This window comes from Triplophysa rosa, linkage group LG10 (genome assembly GCF_024868665.1).
Source record: "Triplophysa rosa linkage group LG10, Trosa_1v2, whole genome shotgun sequence".
In the NCBI taxonomy this organism is placed as follows: domain Eukaryota; kingdom Metazoa; phylum Chordata; class Actinopteri; order Cypriniformes; family Nemacheilidae; genus Triplophysa; species Triplophysa rosa.
In genome coordinates, this window is record NC_079899.1 from 12,064,006 (window position 1) to 12,083,661 (window position 19,656).

A 19,656-nucleotide genomic window follows, 5' to 3' on the forward strand; every position below is an offset into this window, starting at 1 on the left:
TCTCTCAGAAAACAGAACAGAAAGCGTCACATTTGATAATCCCAGCAGAAATATTCGTTCTCTTTCTAATGCTGATGTTCCATTTCATTATGTTTGTGACGTTGTTAGACAAGTCCAGGCTTTTAATAGTTTGGGATCTTATGTCTGCAATAATGCCAACACACTGCTCCCATGTGCCAAAACTAATAAAGACATTTTATGTTCAAACCTATTCTGGTTTAGAAAACCCTTTAATTTAGGGTCAAATTTGAAGTCCATTTCCGTTTTCTGAGCTCGGGCTGAGGACAGGGCTTATTTCTTGAATTAAGAGCACCTACTTCCACGTGTGGGCGGGGGCACAGGAAGTCTGCTGGCCTCGATGTCACTCAAGGGCACAGCCTCCAGTAGAGTCGCCCCTGTGTCTCTGTAGGTGAAATTACCTTTGAAGGGGAATATAGAAATTGCCACTGTCACCACGGCCTCGACCACCCGGGTTCTGTAGGTAAAAGGTGGGAGCACAGTGGGCTTTGGGTGGGGGGCAAGCTTGGGGAAGCTGATCGGACGAGTTGGCAGGCAGGAAGACATGGAGCAGAAGTGTGGGGCTCGTGTTCGAAGGCATTCAGAACGGCGAGCTGATACTATTTAGTTATATATCTGGTCTGGAGGTGGGCTTAATAGTTAGAAAGAGTAAAGTTTTTAAGTAAAAGTAAATTTATAATATCAACAGAGAATTGTGTGTGTGCGTGTTACACAGTTTCAAGAGTCATACAGACACTTTCTGCCAGTCAAACAAAATGCTCCATTCATTCACATACACAAACACAGATTCTTTATTAACAAAGATATAGCGAGAAATACCTGGAAGGGCAAAAATCAGTTTTCTGGCACCGTCAATGTCTAAGGTGGCAAACGTAGTAGGCAAACTATGAAGAAAAAAAAGAGAAGAGAGGACATCAATATATAGCTCATATCTACGTCCACGGATGGATAATGGAGCCTTTATTGCTTATGACATCAGTGACAGAATGTTCTCGGTTAATTGTCTCAATCTTAACTGTTTATCAAGCAGGTTAATAACTAAATCTGATTGGCCGATTTATAGAAGTGGTTACTCTGCATCAGCCCTATAACCTTGTCAACGGTTAGGATACATTTTCAAATTCCAGATATAAACATTTTTTAATAAAGAGACAATTTTGTTTGTCACATCGAATCTTTTCAAATAAATAATAAATCAATAAATGAGAAATAGAGCTGATCAGTCTATTGAATTTTATGTGTACAATAACACTGATGTATGTATTCGGCAGACAATTCTATCCACAACAACTTACGAGGTATACATTTTATCAGTATCCGTGTTCCCTTGGGATCACACCTATTACATTTGAGACGCTAACACAATGCTCTACCAATGGAACTACAAGAACACAAGTGTACAATAGTCTTTAGATCTGTCCATAAAAACTATACACCGTTCCCAGACATTTCTTCAATCTTATCACAGAAACTACTGCACTATTATTTGACCATCACTTTGTTGCACGTCAATTGTGGGCATTTCTCTGAATAAACTATAAACGTAGACTTCGTTCGAGTCTGGCTCTGTAACCGTTTTTATTTAACCTCCCCTTACTTACCCTGGTTTCATAAACACTCGGCCGAAGTGGATCTGAGCATGAAGGTCTATATCCAGTACTTGCTTCAGATAGTCCTGCAGGGAAACAGAGAGTTTAGTTGCGAGGCCGTGCGTATTTGTGTTTCTCCTCTCATGTAGAACAACAGATCTACTCCAGCCTGTCCAACAGCACTATGCGATGAAGTGAAACGTAGGGTAATTAAAGATCTTTAATTAGTAGGGTGGAAAATCAAGCACAGCAGAGGGGCTGAGAATTGCTGGGCAAAACCCCAGAATAAAAGGTCAAATTAACAAATGACGCTTCGTGGCATAAAATAAAACTGAGTAACACTAGATGGCAGTGCAGCACACTGTGACCTCCGACTGCTGGACATCATAAAAGTGTTTTGGTCTGAGATCACAATGCCTGCGAGCAAACCGATGGAATCCACTACTATACAAAGCAGATTTCATTTCTCTATTGTAGAACTTAAGATGTGATCAACTCACTTTTTCACCCATGGACACACCCCCAGACGTGATGATGACATCGGCACGACTTATGCCCTCGTTCAGGGCGTTCAGCAGGTCGTCTGGGCTGCAATGGAGTTTGAAATGGCACTTATAAATAAACGATTGTCAGGTCAGGTTAAGTCAATTGAATTAAAACGTAGTCTCGATTATTGCCATTGCATCCTTAAAGAAACCGTTCAGATATGCTGACATCATTAACTCATTCTCATGTCGTCCCATATGACTTTCTTTCCTTTTGGGGAATGATTTAGACATGCGTGTGTGTTCAGTTAGGGTGGGACACTGACTTGTCTCCGACGATCCCGAGGTTGATAGTGGGATAGCCGTGCTCCTGGATGGTGGCCAACAGTGTGGATCGGTTACTGTCCCTGATCTTTCCTGGGTGTAGATCATCCTCCGGATTTAACAACTGCAGGCGAGAACACACAGGCACGGTCAAATGTGTATTTGCGGAGAAGCCGGAAAAAGAAGATAAAAAAGCGTTGTACCTCATTGCCGGTGGACATGACTGCTACAACTGGGAATTTCTGCACTTCCACCTCTGTGACTCCTACGGTGGCCAGGAGCCCAATCTCAGATGGACCCATGTGAGTGCCTTTAGACAACACGCACTCTCCTCGCTTTATATCATGTCCTATAGGCCTGTGTGTGGCAGACCAAAATGCAGAGATGAAACGCATGAAAAAGATGGAATATTAAGATTTGGGAATGCTAAACGTTTGTTTTGCAATGGACGACAAGTCTTGAGATGGAAATAATAAATAGGGCTAGCTTGAAAAAATAGGGGATTCCTGATTCTTGGCAGACAGATTTTGAATAAAGTCTCCAGTTCCACTGACCTGATGTCTTGTCCTGGACGTGCCTGAACCAGAATCCTCACCTCCAGCTCCTCTGTACCCTATAATTCATGTGTATATAAATGAAGATGTAGTAAGAAATGCATTTGTTTGTTCGATTTTTGTTTAGCACCTAGTGGTCTTTGGTAACACTTTATAACGAGGCTGTATTTGTAAACATAAGTAAATGCATCAAGCTAACATGAACTAACAAAGAATACTATTGTTTTTCAGCATTTATGAATCTTTGTTGATGTTAGATCATGTCTTAATTATTCATGTTACTTCAACACGTTAACAGTTACAATGTTTGATTTTAAAAATGTTTTTGTAAATGCTTAAATTACCATCAACTAAGATAAATAAATGCTGTAGAAGTATTGTTCATTGTTATATCATGTTAGCTAATACATAAACTACCAATAACAAATACAAACGTATTGTAATGTGTAAATGTTTCTTTGACAACACAAAAAGCATGAGGGGTGTAAAGCACCCATTTCTACGTACTGTAAAAGATTGCACATGAGACGAAGATATAGTGTGATAAACTTACATCTTCAGACTCTCGTAGAAGTTCTGTGTCTTCTACCTGCACTACGGCATCAGCACCACATGGGATAGGAGCACCTGTTGTTACCCTCATCACCTGCCCTGGCATGACTGTGAGAGAGGGCTACATACACACACACAAAGAGAAACACATTCAGTTATCACAGAACATCATATCTGCATTTCTGTGGTAGGCCTATATGACCAATACTGGTGTTTCAAAAAACAAGTATCTTTTCTGAATCACTCTATAGGTCCATAATGACTTTAACAACGCTCACACCAGACACGACTTGACGTCACAGGTATTTGTTTCATGTTATTTTGAGTTTTTGTCCACACCAGCTGCAACAGCAATATGCAACAAGCTACAATGGATTCTATATTAGATTTTTTTTTATGTTGTGCATCATGTCACTTATGATATGGGCACGATGTAAGTGAAAAACAGTATAGCATGATGCACATACAAAATCACAGAGGAGGTTTGCTTTACTATAGACGGTTTCAAAGTGACAACATAACCAAACGTTACAGCACATGCGCGCGTTCATGGACTTCAGTTAACTTCCGGTACACATTCACAAACAATAGAGCGCCTGTAGATTATTTCGGATAACAATCAAAAGAAACCGAGAAGAACCGTTACTTGGCTAAACTTCTCTCTCCAATATTTTGAATTTAGACTGCGATGCCAAGCTCAACCGCTAGATGTCAATGTACCACACGATTTGTTTAAATGCGACCGAACTACAGGACCCATTCGACAAATTGTTTATTTAATCAAATGAACATACACAACAAAATTCAACAAATCTTTTTTTGATACAATTATTATACAGTAACATAATATAAATAATATTAACATCAATGAAGTGAATAGTTATATTATTAGACACTAGCCAAACACAAACCGGAAGTTAACTGGGGGTCAGGCGCGCACGCGTCCGATGAAGCGGTCTATATTGCTGAAAACATCCAACAGACTTGAATTCTTTTCATAAAAGGTAATGATTTCTGTACACTACCCCAAAACCTAGCCACACACAAACCTGTAGAACATGATGTGGCCGATATAAGGAATAGCAAAAATGTTGTTTTTTATGTTTCACTATATTTGTTAGGAAATTTCCATAAATTTGGCCCTCAAAAGTATAGCAAATCCTGTACACGCACAGCTATTAGATGGCCCATGGGGATCTCCCTCTCTATCTCTCCCTACCTCTTTCTCTGTGATTAAAGCATGGTCACTGGGTTTGAGTTGTCTTGCCATCTGATTGCACAAACCTCCTGCAGTGCAAAAGCATTTCCAGTGTGTTCTTGTGTGTGAGAGGGAATCAGCATTAGGTTTTTAGGGCACGTGTGATGAACAAACACACACACACACACACACACACACACACACACACACACACACACACACACAGTACACTAGTGTGTGTTAGATGAACCAATGTGTTAGTTTAGCTCACCTGCTCCCCGGCCTGAGACTCCCCGATGATGAAACGATCTCCAGGGCCATCAGCAGCTGAGAGAAAAACATAACCATGAATGAATAAATTCTCAGTTATTTCCTAAAATGATCATTTTAGGATGACCAGCTGGGTGAACAAGTACTGTATGTAGATATAATAAAGTAATATGACGTAATACATTATTAAGACGATCGTGAAAGACGCAAAATGAAACCTTGCAGAATGAATTTGTCAATACTGGCATCTCACCTCGAACGGCGTAGCCATCTTTAACTGATGCAGGGAAAGGTGGCAAGTTGTCTTTGGCGTAGACGTCCTGAGCCAAAACGCGACCCATTCCATCTACAAACACAAAATGAGAGAATGAATGTACAGCTCCAATGTACTGTGCAGAAGCACACAATCGTGAATGAAATAAATAGAAACCACAATTCAAGTCTGCTTCTGTGTAGGAGTGGGGGAACATATTGAGAAATGTTGGAGTGCGGCGAAAGCTCCGTGAGAAAGCAAATGTAAGCATGCGGCCACATGGTTGATGAGAACAGGAATGGAGGGACGCAGAATGAGAGGAGGCGATGCAGACGGAAAACTCAGAATAAAGAGGTGTGTTTGTGTGTGTGTGTCCTGATTCACAGATGTGCCATTTTCTCCGAGCACCAAACACACAGTCACGCACAAAGCCTGAGATCTCTGGAGGGAGCAACAAGCGCCCACCCACACATGAAAAGAAAAAACAGACAGAGAGAAAGAGAGAGGGAAAAAACAAAAGAATGAAAGATCTGGGAGAGCCAGAAGGAAGGAGAGAGAGAGAGAGAGAGAGAGAGCAAAAGCACTGGTGTAGAGATAAAGAGTGAGAATAAGAAGGGGCGAGCGAGCTGATGCTAATGAGTCCTCGGCTCGGCTGGAGGCTGATTAGAAAAGACGTATTTCTCTAAAACAGCACATCTGACGAGGCTCTAAATATAGCGCGTGTCTGGATAGGGAGATCAAACAGATGGGTACGGTGTTATCTACACACAGCGATGAGTACACAAGCTCTCATCACTGAGAGCGCTGACAACCCAGTCGCCATAAAACTGCATCGCTACCCCGCAGCTACAGTACAACAAGCCATTCCGACTACTCCAAAAAAACCAATCAATATTTATCTAAACAGTGTTCACACAGGGTGTATACTAGCGTTGCAAACAGCTGCAAGACGCAACAAGGTGCGTTCATAGACACAAAGACTCACACTGGTGATAATATAAACAATCTATACGCATAATTGTATGTAAGAATGCTTTTCCCTCCCCCAGAATCATCGCAAATTCACACAAAAGTAAAAATTCGGTCATCATTTATTCACGCTCATGTCATATGACTTTTTTTCTGTGGAACACAAAAGAAGATATTTTGAGAAATGTCTCTGTGATTTTGTGTCCTTACAATGGAATTCAATGAGGCAACTTTTGTTTGTTTACTAGCATTCTTCATAATATTTTCTTTTGTGTTCTGCAGAAGAAAGAAAGTCATACAGGTTTGGAATGACACAAGGGTGAGTAAATGCTGACAGAATTTTCATTTTTGGGTGAACTATCCTTTGAATAGCATTTCGGGCGACCAGAGTTTGTGTCCTGGCTCGTTTCTTCACTTTCCTAAATGAACTAGTAAAATTAAGTTTTAATTTAGTTTGTTTAGAATGTTTTTATTTGGTATTAACTGTTATGTAAAAGCAACAAAAAAAAATTGGGGAGAGAGCAGTGCTACATTGTGGCAAGAGAAACACTGTACCTATCACATACTATACTATATTCCTAAACTAGCACAATCTCCTGGGGCCTCATTTATCAACAGTGCGTACGCACAAATGTGTGCGTAGTGAGTGCGTAAGAACAGTTGGGATCTACCAACTTGTACTTGAATTGTGTGTACATACAGTATAAGCACACCTCTGAGCATGCTTACGCAGAAAATGTAGTGGTATAAAACAGTGATACTACAAAAAGAAAGTGCCACCGTGTGTTTCCAGTGTCCTTTATTTGCAAACACAATTAGAAAATTCATAGTTCAAGCTAGACATTTGTATAATTGGTGTGAGAAGCTACAAAAGACAGATGGGAAATCATTTATAGTGTCATGGATGATCTCACTTTGCTGGATGATTTGGCAAACCTTTTTTTGAAAGCACTACAGTATGTAAAAGACACACTTAACAGAACAATATATGAAAAAAATAATCAAATAAAAAACTGAAAAATAACAAAAAGAGGTTTGCATATTAATCATTATTATATATATAAAAACAAGTTTTTTAACATCTTATTGCTTTTCTGTTACTACATCGCTTTACCTAATCATAATAACATTGCAATTTCACAAAAAAAGAACATTTTAATTTATGCAAAATAAATCTCCTTTAAATAATTATGAAATGAACAATAAAAACCAAATTCAGCAAAACATACATTGCGCAAAGGCGGCGTTTTCAAAGACCGCTGTGATCTGTTTAGTGAGAGCACAGAGTACATTCACGTGATTTATAAAGGGAGGTTTCGTCACCATATATGGTTCATTGGGGGCGTCTCCGAATGCAAATGAACGTGAACGAGCATGGCGCTTAAGAACGTGGGATTTATCAACAATGATTACTCACTGGTGTGCGTACACAGGTTTGATAAATACAGATTTTTTTGTAAAAGAAAAAATATAGAACCTTTTCTGCGAACTGTTGATAAATGAGGCCCCTGAACTTTACTGTTTACGTACACCAGATTTACAACAGATCTACAATACTATCTCCAATATACCGGTCGCGGTCTATAACAAAAAGCAGTTATCAGCTGTATTGGCATCAGCTGAAAATTCGTGAAAGTCTAACAGAACCCACAGTCCCCACCTCTGTTTATGCTAAATGGCCAATCTTCTCCGAGGCCGAATCCATTTATAAATCTTTCTTTACATTCATTTTATTAACCCGAAGTGACAGAGAGACATTTTAAAACATACACCCCGCTCATAACTTACACCCATCTTGGTGTGTGAACAACGCTATTTCAAAAATTTATGAGCGACATTACTTGGCTCGGTGAGGATATTTCCTCTATTTACGCTGATCTGGACCTGGTCTCCTTGTGCCGGCGCTGAGCTAAAAATCCATCACTTTTATCTGTCATGGAACAGTGAGGGTCTACACAGGGTTACTGATGGATTGAAACTACGGTTGAGGTGTGTTGGGGGTTTTATGAGAAGAGGTGACGTGTGGAAAATGTGTTTAATGAATGTTTGCTTGGGTTTGGTTTAGGTTAGAGGATTGAAAAGTATTTATGTCTGTATCGCTTGCGTTCTACTATTTATGTGAAAATACTGGCTAAACTAGACTAGGGATGACTAACCATTTAGTAAGGCTGACTACTTTATATGCAGGTTTTCTGTTTTCCTTTTGTTAACTGATCTCTTAAGGGAATTAACCATGATTCAACTATAGTACCATAGTTGATTTTATAGTTGGTTTTACATAAATGTACGTACATTACATACATTGACCATGGTTTCACTATAGTAACCATAGTTTAACCATGATATTGTTATACAAATGGTAATCAATCCACCAAAACATGGTTACTTCACTTTTACTATTAAAAAACCATGGTTGGTCTTTCTACACATGCACGTTGACATCTTCGACAATTGTGCCGCACCTCATTGACTTAAGTTATAAGCAATGGGTTTTTATGATGTCTTTACAGTCTGCTACACTTTATCTACATGTTTTGGACGACCAGAATGAAATTATGTCATGTAAATGGCTCCTTTGAAACGTTACGTCTGAATACTCCCAATTATACACAGCTTGTTTAGACAGACTTGTGCATTATTCGGCATTGACTGATGAGTTTCTGCTGGTTTCCATAGCAGTAGTCATGGGCAAATGATGTGGAATGCAAAATGACAATGAAGCTCTCCAAAACGAGGCCATCCTCCATTGATAATCCAAAAAGGGGTTTCAGCCAAATGCCTCATGATCCACAGCAACTCAAAATCAGCGAAACAAGCTAACGTTTGCTGATGAAAAGATTCTAGTGCATTATGGGCTGAATCCAAAATCACATAGTATCTGTACAAAATAGTCGAAAATGGTATATCAAAGGTGTTTAAAGGGCGATTTCTGGTAGATTTTCAGTAGGTGGATTCATGCTATGCAAAAATGCAATGGGGTTTGCAATGGATCTCTGACACTAGGGCTGCACAATATATCAAAATGATCGAAACATTGCAAACGTGCATATCGCAATGGTTTGCAATAACATTGTTAGATTCGTTTTTATGTACAGCAACAATGGCTGTTCACATTCAGAAGTGGTAATGATGCTTTCTCTAATAATACATATGTATGTTGGTTTTTTAATTATTCGTTTGGAAATACAGTTATTGTATTGCATTATTGCATATCACATTATTTAGCAAGTTATCACATTTTCTTCAATATCACGCAGCCCTATATCTGATACAGAACTAATATGCATTTTTAAGACTCAATCTTGCATGCTTTTGTACTGGCCTACTTCAAAATAATGATGTATTTTACACATACTTTGCATAACTAGAATGCAATTTAAGCAAAGCAATGGAGTATATGGCTTATGTCCGCTAAAATCTCAGCCAACTCTGTTACATACAGCACACATAGCATCATTGTAAACAGTGGCGTTTTCATTCGGTCGCTTCAAGATGCACATAGGATTACGGTCAACGCCGTGAGTCAAATTATTCAAACACTACATCATCAACAACCAAAAAGGAGAAGTGTTTCAGGCTACATTCACAAAGCGAAGTAAACTTTTGCACTTACTCGAGGCATGATGACAAAGGCAAATAGCAATGTTCAGCCGTGGAGTTGTCGGTTTGCTGAAATTTCAATGTTTTCTTACTAAACACATTGTTACCACTTGATGAAACATTACCTCAGCGCAATGAGAGCGGAAGTGGCTTAGCGGCTGAGATTTTAGCGGAAGCACGTCATCGCCCTGTATGCATATGCCCTATTCTGTGAATTTGGATTCAGTCATGTTGAGATCTGTTCATTCATATCATTCACTACTCCACCCTCTTGTTGGCAGAGAACTCTCTATCGTCACTCACTGGTCTGGAGGTGAAATGATGCAATTACATGAAAGACAGCTATTCCACAGCGGATTCTGATGAGCATCGGGCATGCTCGGAGGTGCTCACTGACCTGTGCAATACCTGGGGGTGTGGCCAGCACTGGCCAAGGACCTCGTCTCTGCCTTTGTTTCAGGGCCAGAACAGAGAGGCATTTTCCGCCAGCTTGAGCCACTCTGGTGCCAGACGCCTTTCCGTGCCGGAGTGGCCATGTCACCTGCGCTGGGCCCTGCCAGACGCATGGCACATTTCACTACCACATGGGCAATCCCACAATCCCCCACCACATGGACCGAAATTAATGCCGAGCTCACAGCCTGCATCTTGGTGGCACAACTGATATCCACATGCAGGGGTGGCTGCTCTGTGTTAGTGATGGCCGTGAAAACCAAAGAAGAGCCACCAGAAATAAAAACCATGGGCTGTTTTAAACCAAACAAACAGCTGTGTCGACCATAAAGTAAATAAAACACAAATGATGGGATGTAATCTGGCCCGTGGAGCGGTCAAATTCTGCTGCCCCTGATGTTCATGTAGATTCAGCAGTGTGAGCAATGGAACCTTCCAGAGCTTTTTACACTTGGGTTTGTGTTGTGGCAATCACATAGCTGTTGGAAAGTGATCACAGGATCTGTCTTCAGATAACCGTAAATGGCATCAAAGCTTCAGAGGAGGTCAGCGAGACAACAGAAGACAAGATTAAAGCTGAAAGAATGGAGAGATGAGGGAATGAAAGAAAGAACAGATGTATGACAGATGAGGAGCTACAGGCATGAAAGATGAAAAAGCAACAGAGCAATGCTGAACGCTTGAAAAGCATCGAGAGCACGGCAACCACACGCCTTCAGCACTTACTGGCCTAAATACACCACAGTCCAAAAGCCAACGAGAGAACTCATTTTGGTACCGTTGAAAGGATAGAATTTCATCTTAAAGGGGGGATACAGGTAGTTGACCGAAAATGAAACGTTGCTTATCATTAGCTTGCAAGAATTGTTGTTCCAAACTCATGACTTACTTTCTCCCATAGAAGACAAAGATTTTTTTCAAAGATGTTCTTCCATGGCTAATGTGTTCCACAGAAAAAAGTTGTATGAGCCAAATAAAGGATGACTTGTTTTTGGAGGTTTTTTTACATGTTTTTTACAGGTTTACATTTTTTAAAAGCATGCCGAAAATATAACACATTCATATTTTTTGTGTGCGTGCGCCACAAATATGGTGTATACATGTTTAAATTATTTTTTAAATATTTATAAAATACAGAATATATTCAGTTTGACTTTTAAGCTCCATCACAAGGCCTTCGGTCTACTTGTATATTTTGCAAAAACGGTCTTACCTCTGTAGTTGATGATTTCGGTTCCCAGGACAGGAGTCATCTCCAGCACAGTGATGAAGGCCTTGTCCATAGAAGTGAGTGGGAAAGGGGACATGCGGTGTCTTCGAGCTACCTTGGTGATGTCCACTGCGCTGTGACCTGAGACCAAAAGTGAGAGTTTTACACGCGCTCGCACACACAAACGCAAACTATGCTGATAACGCACAATCGGTCACCCACTTGCTCTCAAGATGTTCTCCTTGCTGCTGCATCGCGACTGGACCTACAGATATAGAGAGAGACAGAGAATGAGAGGAAATGAGGAAGAGAGAGAGATGGATTGGGAAAGGAAAACAGAGAGATGAAGAGAGTTAGAGCACAAAAGGAGCTTCATCCTTCGTCCAGGAGTGTTTGCATTCCACTGACAGGATTCTTTAAGATCGGAATGATCATCTACACATTCAGACGAAACAACCAAACGAAACTAGCTATAAAAAAATACTGAAAACATTTTCAGCCCTACTGCCATTATTATCATCATCATGGTCTTGACATTGTGCCCCATCGAAGGTCACAATGTTGTATCATTCTACTACCCAGTAACAAAAAATGATGTGATTAGCCGACGTTAAAGTCAACAGAGTTTACAAATGGTTTTATTTCTGTAAAGTGACATATCTGATGGAAATCACAAATACGCAGGTTAGGACTTGACCCGTTAAGTTTTTTTGGATACCACAATGGGGCCTTTTTGCATAATGATGTATCCCACTAGCTGCGTTTCTTTTGAAAATCAATAATTAATACATGAACGTTAAGTAACCGTTAACTTTTTCTAAGTTTGCATTACAGCCTAGATTAGCCTAGATGGCTATATGGTTATTTTAACATTGATTTCTCAGACTCAGAATAAAATAAAGAATGTGTTTTAAGGAAGAAAACAGGATATATTTTAATTTCATGTTGACTTCAAGACGCTTCCATATGCAAAGCACCCTCACCATTCAATTTAAACCCCCTTTATGCTAAATTGCATTCAAAATGACCCATGAATGTCTCACGATAATAATAATAATAATAATGGCAAATTGTTTATACATTCAGCTGCAACTGTCAAATCTACCAATACAAAGTATTATAAAGTACGGAGTTCCCTTAGGCCAAGAGTAATGGTATGAGAGAGCAATCAAATTCCATGCAAAAAAATACACAGACTTGAGGCAATAAAGGTTTATAAAAATACTTTTTTTTTCTAATTACTGCATGAAAGCTTTGAAAAAACATCTCCTTCGTGCTGAAACGCAATGCCCCTGGCCTATAGGGGGAGACACACAAGCAAGTCCCAAATCCTTTCTACTCACGATCCAGTTACAACAGACTAGCACCAACACGACAAATCAATGATCGACAAAGAGCAGAGAGGGAGAGAGAGAGAGAGAGAGAGAGAGAATCAAAGAGAGAACGAGAGAGAGAAAACGATAGATGAGGCGCAGCTGACACACAGCAAACAGCGAGAAAACACTGCGTCTAAATGGAGATCAAAACTTAAAAGGAACACACAAAAACAGGAGAGAAACGATAACAAGATCTAAGAAACAGAACTCAAGGTCCACAAGAGACTCCAACACACCAAACGTCTAATAAAACAAAGAGCTTTAGATAGAGCGACGTCCACAGACAAGATCATGAGAGAGAGGGCAGGAAACAGACAAGGAAAAAAGAGTGTGAAGCAAGGAGTTTGGACTCCTGACGCAAAGCAGAGTTTGCGGATGGAAGCAGCTCCTTTTTTTTGCGTGGGTGGGAAATAGTTACTCGCGAGTCGAAGGTCCTATGGTTCCTGCGATCATCTTTGAGCCCCTCCAGCCTAGAGTGGAGCTTCGGCAATGAACAGAAACAAAAGGGTTTACAACAGACAGAGCAAAGGAAAAGCTTTGGGAGACCAAAAAAAGGAAATCGAATGAGTTTTAAAGGCTTAAAGAGACAGCAGTTGCTCAGTTTACACAGAACAAGCCAAGGGATGACAGGGAACGAGCACTGAGAGGTAAAGAGATCTGATTGGACGGTCATTCGGTTACGGGCTATCGTGTAAAAAGGGGTGGGTGGGTTGTTATGCCAGCCAGCCGGGAAGTTAGCACAGGTTAGCGGGGAAAGGGGTGCGGTGAGGCACAATGTCACACAGCACAGTTAGCGGAATCACACAGCACATACTGCACTTCTGGTCCAGTCATTTTTGGAGGAAACTAGGAAAAACATTAGACGGGTACTAGGGTGTATCTGTGCTGACAGCCATTAAACCAGGTCACGGATTTGATTTCAATATGAGGCCTGAGGGGACTGTGAACGTAAGTGTGTGCACGTGTGGAATGTGGGAGATTTCTGTCAGGAGGATCGTGGATGGTTAGATGGGACAAATGAGGATAACAACAATAAAATTGCTTCTTAAATGCACATTTAAAAAATAAAATGCACATAAACGGCACATTAACACTGAAGAAAATCTCAAAATCGCTTATCATGTATTTTTTATTATTTTTTTAAATGCATTAAAACGGAATGTATTACACATATATTATTATTAACAAATCAGTGCACAAGACTCAAATACTTTCCTGTAGATATTTTTTCTCCCCTCATTTTGGTACATCTACCCCCGCTTCATAAAACAACAGACAGCATGAGCTCAAGGTGAATATGAGAGGTGACCAGTGATCACAGGAAGGGTTGAAGGAACGGACGGATGCAATGAAAGCAATGCAGAGACGTCAGATCTTTTTAAATAGCGTTCGGACGGAAGGATTCATTGGAGTGAAAGCGCACGCTCACAAACAGACCCGTCCCCATACACACAGATGATGGAGAGTGATGCATCAGCATATGGGCAGATGAAAGCTGATCCACGGACAGTGAAATGAAGATGGTGTAATTGGGAAACAGTGATGGGCGATGAATCAATAACAAGTAAGTGTCAGGACCAGTATAGGGAACTCTGCTTTTTTGTAATTAACCAATCAGAAATGATTGATAAGACAGTGTGTAAACTAATAACTCAGGGACAGAGAGACAGAGAGGAGAGAGAGAAATCTAGTGAGCTGAATTCCTAGAGAGCATTTTAGGGTATCGTTACAGACATGATCCACAAACAACAAATACTTTTATTTATTTTATTATTATTAATCGTAATAATTTTATTTATTTATTTATTAATAATATTTTAATACATATTTATAATAGTGCTGTCAATCGATTAAAAAAATTAATCGGATTAATCACACATTTTCTGTGATTAATCACGATTAATCACACATAACAATATTTTAAAATATACTTTTACATTTGAATAATTTCACATTTAATCTTCAAATTGATGTAGAAACAAGATATTTCTTTAACAGCGTCATTAAATGAATGAAAGAAAACATTTTGATATTAGTACTGTAACTGATGTCTCTATTAAATTGATTATTTTAACATTAATTATAGCCATTCAACAATATAATTGAGAGCTATCATGAAATATACAGAAATTGAAGGAAGTTCTCAAACACTTAACAGTCTTTAATGCTAAATTATAAATTAAATGCAAAAGAATTCTCATTAAAGCTACAAAATCACATTGATTTCTTCTTTTATTTTGTTCTTTGATTAACGTTAGTGACGGGAGTCACAGCAGCACGTCTAAGAACGTGGCCCCTTAAAGAGCTGTCTCAGTACGCAGATCTGACCGTCACCGCACTCCCATTTTCACAACTCTTTGCATTCATTTAAGATTTTATTTTACACTTTGAAGTCTTGCTTAAGAAAATGCTAGACAAAACGGGCTTTCTGACATAATCTTGTGTGGTTTTATCCATTCAAGCACGAAAGAGAAATTAACACGGATGCGCTGTCTGACAGAGATTCACAGACGCAGCCTTCAGCCCATGACTGTTTACACCAGACTGGACCTCGCGTTGCGTTTTGCCGCGTCCCACAGTTTAGAAGCTAGTCACTACGGCTGTCACGAAAATTTCACTTTATGGTTATCACAACCACAAGAATTACCAGTGGCACTATTACCAAGGTATCATCACAGTATCTATTTGATGTTTGTTCATGAACAACTAATGCCCTCTGTCAAATTCATCTTTAATTTTGTTTATTTTGTGTTTTCTCCTTTTTTGACCAACAAAGCACTTCAAATTTGAGTGGTTAACACTGTATGGATAATCACGGTTTTTAAATCAGGGTTATTGACAATACCGGTATGTTGTGGCACCCCAATTGTCATGTTAAAGTATTGTGGTGGTATGTTAACATGAATTAGATAACTGCAAGACATACCGTAATTGTTTCAGTGCTGCACCTTGAGCGAGTTAAAATAAGTCTGTTGAATGCAGAATGTATCCTGTTTAAACATTCAACTTAAAAACTATCTACTTAAGTAGGCAGTATGCAGCACACAGACAGCTCACTAGTTTTTAAACAGAGATGAAGAAAGAGAGATTTCAAATGAAGAGTTGTAACAAAACGAAGTGCCCTGACAATCCAATTTAACAGGCTGTGGGCCACGAGCAACAATCTAAAGAGGACGCTGGTGCACGGTTGCGTGTGTGATTGACTGAGTGCTAATTAATGTGAAGGTTAGGGGAGAAAGGGAATATCCGTTTACCTGGTCCAAGGTAGAGTACCTTGACTTGAGTGTGATGACATCATCCAGGTGAGCCCTGAACTCTCTCCGTGAAGCCTGGGGGAAGCCACAGGACAGTAACTCACCTGACACAGCAATCCCCGTCAACATACAAACACACTTCACAATAAACACCATCACAGACACACACACACTCTATCTACAGATCAGCTAACGCTGGTATGAAGAATGTGAGGGGGAATAAAGAGAAAAACACAAAGCAAAATAATCCCAAGGCTACGGCGCAACCAAAGAGAAAAGCGGCTGCAGTGCGTCTCTGTATGCTACGCCGAGTTTTCAGCAGACTTCAAAGAACAAAAGAGATAATGTGGATAATGAGTACTCAGAATCTGAAACGAATTTCTGTAACCCCTCCCACTTTGTAAAACGGGAAGCGTTGCAGAAAAGAGCATTGTTATATGAGATGTTATGTTGTGGCCTTGAGGGACAAGACTGTATTTTTGTAACATGCGTTAAAGGTGCACTACGCTATTTTCGCTAACGTCGCGTTGGCCGGTACAACACTTTGTTTGGTACAAAGACTTTTTACTGACACCTACTGGTGTGGATGTGGAACGACACAAAGGCAAACGGTAAACAGCGCAAATAGAATGAATTTAATCCACAACCCAATCCTTGACCCAAAGTCTGATAAAAGTCAAATAAAGTGAGAAGTTTTCGGCTGGTGCTGTGACATCATGACAGCAACCATAAGGGGCACCTGTAGCTTTTAGTATGGCATTAATATGATTGCCGGCTTTTACAAATAGGTATGTTTTATTTTTTTGTGTGGGAGAAACTTTTTGACGGCCCAAAAATGTCACGTAGTGCACCTTTAAATGAATACCCTAGCCATAAATTATAAAACGCAGCACATTTCACATTAAACATGTATCTTGTTAAAAGTCATGTGTCCACTTTCTACCTATTTAGACAGAAAAGTTCAGGATTTATGAGAACTTAATGAGCTGAAGCCATCAACTGATGAATCACACACAATTCAAGTGCGCACACACACACACACACACACCAAAGCTAGGATACTTTTGAGAAAAAAAATGGACCGTTGATGAAAGAGGGTTGACAAACAGTGATCATTGAGATATGTGAGCAATGATCGGCTGAATCTTAGAGAGGGGTGTGGTCAGTCTCAGGGAGATGGGCAGTGCTGTGTAAAACATGCTGTACCTCTGTGACACTATAAGTGGATGAGCAGGAGGTGAGCCGGGCCTGGTGCAGGAAGAGAGGGAACAGGAGGGTTAACACTGCGGCCACAAGCAGGGGAAAAACATACAGCATTCTCAACATTACATGGCTTATAGGAAAACGCTGGCCGTCACTCTATAGGGAAACAATCAAGCCACCAGAACGTCACTTTTATTTTGTGTCTGCACAAAACTTACACAAGACCTCTTCATCAAGACCCTTAGTATTAAGGAAATCCAAAGTTACTTCAAAAATGAACATGCAACAAAAACCAGTAAATTTGTTAGCACATGTAGGGTCCAAAATTAAGCATCAAATGGGATATAAATTTGGCTTGGATAGAAACTTAAAGGTATAGTTCACATAAAAATCAAAATTCTGTCATGAATTACTCAACCTCAAGTTGTTCCAAACCTGTAAACATTTCTTTGTTCTGTTGAATACAAACAACGATAGTTGGAAGAAAGATTACTGGGGCACCATGGACTACCATTAAAAAGATTTTCAAAGGTGCCCCAGAACGGTTTGTTTTCCTAAATTCTTCAAAATATTTTCTTTTGTGTTTAAAGGAGTAGGATGCGCGTCCACGACTTCAAACTGAAATTAGGACCTTAACCAACAGCCCCCCGTTCAAGTCCATTATATGGAGAAGAACCCTGGAAAACTTTCCTCATAAGCCTCAAATTGTTTTCGACAGAAAATGACGTGGGCGAGTTAATTATCATGAAATTTAATTTTATAGTGAACTATTCCTTTAACAGAACAAAAAAAACCAATAATTATTTCTGCTATGGTAGTCAATGGCGCCCCAGAGATCACAGTTGCACAAATTCTTCCAAATATCTTTCTTTGTGTTCAACCAAAATAGAAATGTATACAGGTTTGGAACAACATGGGGGTAAGTAACTCATGACAGAACTATCCCTTTAAGGACTTGCAACATAAAATAGACATTTGCAGTATTTTAATAATTTGGCATGAGCAGAACAACTCAGTCACTATCCACATCTTCTAACAACATTAGAAAGATTAGTGTTTTTTCTTTTATTGTCATAACTCCAGTTCTTTAAGTGACAAAAAACTAAGGAACAAAATGTAATTGATCGCTTGTGTATTGGGCCGGCTAGTCTATGAGCTGCTTGTGAACATAACCTGCGTTGTTTGCAGCAAATATACAAAGTAAAGTCAATGATTTCCTCTAATATGGACACAAAACTTAAATTAATACATTGCTGTGGTCAAAATACAATGCAATAAATGTACAAGTGTGGGAATAAGTTAATTTTGGACCCTGTTTCCATGTCAAAACAAGTGTTAAGAGATGCAGCTGTGGGATGAAGGATGGATTACTGTGTAAAAAAAGTGTGTAAAAAAACACACTTTAAAGTGTGGTTTAAAGTCCAAGTGAACCGGAAAGTTGCGATCGTTTTTACGTCCATATTTTGATGCATTTCCGAGTGAAAGAATGAGAAAAATAGTGGGTGTGGCTTTTGTCTTTCTCTGCGATTTGATTGGATGTATAAAAACAGCAGTTGCATTTTGAAATTGAACTGAGAGTAGACTGGCAGTTGAAGGGGAGGAGTTAACGGAAGCTCCGCCCAAGCCATCTAACATACGTCATTTAAGATGGATAGTCATTACAGGACAGAAGTGCATTTTCAGATTTTAACTGAAGATTATTTACACAATTTTAAAAAGAGAATGACCCACATTGATAAACTACTTACAATAAACGCTGCAATATTTCATGAAAAAATTGGCATTGTAATTTTTTATTTCACTAGGACTTTAAACTATAAAAATGGACATAAACATATTTTTAAATACACAGCACCGGTCAAATATAATACACAACTGTGTATTCAGAGCTCTCTCTTTGTTTATGCCCTTGACGTCTTGCACCAGACTCTAACCACAATAAACACATGCACACACACACACAAACACAGTAATGAAAAAAATTAATGCAGAGGCGCTGCCAAATACAATATGTATCTCTTCCACAACTGTCACACACCTGTCAGATTCAATGACAGGGCCATGTACTAATCGCTACCGCAACGTCAAGAGCCTGCTCTCTCCTTTAGCTAACCTTCAATCTCCTCTTCATTCATCAATCAAGAAAAGAGGAGGTGGTCAACAATGTCCAAAGGGACTGTTAATGTCTACGCATTGTAGGGCTGTGTATCTCCAACAACTTCACGATACGATACATATTCCGATACGGGTCAATTTTTTTTTACATTTCTCATATGAAAGATTTAGAGCAAAATATAATTGCCAAAATTGCCATTCATAACTACTTAGCAGTTAATCTGACAAATCAC

The 19,656-nt window shown here is 39.5% G+C and overlaps 1 protein-coding gene across 15 annotated transcripts in view; it reads right to left on the reverse strand.

Moving 5' to 3' along the window:
- Positions 1-19,656, reverse strand: part of gphna (gephyrin a) — an 87,429-nt gene that overhangs the window by 5,359 nt on the left and 62,414 nt on the right. For 2 of the 15 annotated variants that reach the window (XM_057343500.1, XM_057343495.1), the window contains 16 exons: positions 17,312-17,353; positions 16,106-16,180; positions 13,270-13,332; positions 11,698-11,740; positions 11,479-11,616; positions 10,210-10,365; positions 5,244-5,336; positions 4,992-5,047; positions 3,524-3,643; positions 2,971-3,029; positions 2,620-2,773; positions 2,419-2,540; positions 2,108-2,195; positions 1,620-1,693; positions 838-902; positions 318-419 (listed from right to left, as the gene is read on the reverse strand). In XM_057343500.1, coding sequence (XP_057199483.1) covers positions 318-419; positions 838-902; positions 1,620-1,693; positions 2,108-2,195; positions 2,419-2,540; positions 2,620-2,773; positions 2,971-3,029; positions 3,524-3,643; positions 4,992-5,047; positions 5,244-5,336; positions 10,210-10,365; positions 11,479-11,616; positions 11,698-11,740; positions 13,270-13,332; positions 16,106-16,180; positions 17,312-17,353 — 1,450 coding nt within the window. The remainder of the gene's footprint in view (positions 1-317; positions 420-837; positions 903-1,619; positions 1,694-2,107; positions 2,196-2,418; positions 2,541-2,619; positions 2,774-2,970; positions 3,030-3,523; positions 3,644-4,991; positions 5,048-5,243; positions 5,337-10,209; positions 10,366-11,478; positions 11,617-11,697; positions 11,741-13,269; positions 13,333-16,105; positions 16,181-17,311; positions 17,354-19,656) is intronic. The other 13 variants (XM_057343506.1, XM_057343502.1, XM_057343507.1 and 10 more) reach the window with 10 other exon arrangements.